We start from the raw sequence: 1062 nt of genomic DNA, 5'->3' as shown, positions 1-1062 counted from the left end.
GTGGTGGGTGTTATGGGGCGATGCGGGGTCTGCAGGAGCCATAGGGGAAGGTCCGGGGCCTTGGCTGGCTGTCGGTGTCACTGGGGTGGGCTGTGGGGCCCAAGAGGGGAGCTGTGGGGCTCGGGGGGGAGTCCCGGGGCTGCAGCAGCCRTGCGTGTTTGTAGGAGGGATCGTGGGGGGCTGCGAGGCCGCAGAGCAGCACGCAGGCGTGYGCGGGGCTCGCGGCGGGGCCGGGCAGCGCCCTGCGCCGCGCGGCCGCCCCCAGCCATGGAGCCCGGCGGCGGGCGCAAGGAGAAGCCCAAGGGCAAGGAGCCGCCGGCGCGCCTGGAGAAGGCCAAGCAGAAGTCTGCGCAGCAGGAGCTGAAGCAGCGGCAGAGGGCCGAGGTGAGGGGCCCGCCGCGCCGCCCCTGCGCGCCGGAGCAGCCTCGGCCTCCTCTCCCCCGTCCTCCTCTCCCCGTCTCCCTCTCCCCGCGCAGATCTACGCTCTCAACCGGGTCATGACGGAGCTGGAGCAGCAGCAGTTCGACTCCTTCTGCAAGCAGATGCAGGAGTCTGGGGAGTGACACTCTTGCCGCGCGCTCCGCGTCCCGCCGGCTTTCCCTCTGTCCCTGCTGCTCCCTAGCCTGGCGCCGGCTTCTTTTCTAACGCGTTCTCTATTTATTACCTTGCTTTGGAAAATAATGTTTGGGTTGTTCTTTGTTTTTAAATAAAAACCGTGGTTATTCCGCCCTTCTCGCCTCGCGATCGCTGTGGCCGCACGGCGAGCTCCGTGCGTGAGGGTTGCGCAGCCGCTGCCGACCCCTTTACAGCTGCCGTGGGGACGTGGCAGCGGAGCCGAGGGGCCGGGAAGCTGCTGGGAAGGCAGAAAACCGCGGCACGTTGAGCAATGTGGCAGCAACCGCGAGCCCCGCTGACCTCCGGGGCTGCCGTTGAGCCGCGAGATGTGGCTGACCCGACCGTCCCGAGCACGAGGAGCGCCGTGCAGAGGAGCCGAGCTCCTCTCCTGGCGCCGGCCGCAGCCAAGGGCTCCTCTCCAAGCAGAGCAGCCGTAGCGCCGGCCAG

At 68.6% G+C, this 1062-nt stretch overlaps 1 protein-coding gene across 1 annotated transcript; it reads left to right on the top strand.

Moving 5' to 3' along the window:
• Positions 1-267: 267 nt before the first annotated feature.
• On the top strand, positions 268-670 carry SVBP (small vasohibin binding protein). The gene is made up of 2 exons (XM_026035849.1): positions 268-384; positions 477-670. The coding sequence occupies exons 1-2, from the start codon at positions 268-270 to the stop codon at positions 561-563; spliced, it is 204 nt and encodes a 67-aa protein (XP_025891634.1). The 3' UTR covers positions 564-670.
• The last annotated feature ends 392 nt before the right edge of the window (positions 671-1062 follow it).

Source organism: Nothoprocta perdicaria, unplaced genomic scaffold (assembly GCF_003342845.1).
Source record: "Nothoprocta perdicaria isolate Ctin4 unplaced genomic scaffold, notPer1 scaffold_1689, whole genome shotgun sequence".
Lineage (NCBI taxonomy): Eukaryota > Metazoa > Chordata > Aves > Tinamiformes > Tinamidae > Nothoprocta > Nothoprocta perdicaria.
The sequence above is the reverse complement of the archived record's forward strand: the minus strand, read 5'-3'. Positions and strand labels throughout refer to the sequence as shown.

Excerpts from the sequence above, each read along its gene's own strand:
- SVBP (XM_026035849.1), top strand. The coding sequence starts at position 268 with ATGGAGCCCGGCGGCGGGCGCAAGGAGAAGCCCAAGGGCAAGGAGCCG. Across the intron at positions 385-476 it reads AGCAGCGGCAGAGGGCCGAG|ATCTACGCTCTCAACCGGGT; the intron begins GTGAGGGGCCCG and ends CTCCCCGCGCAG.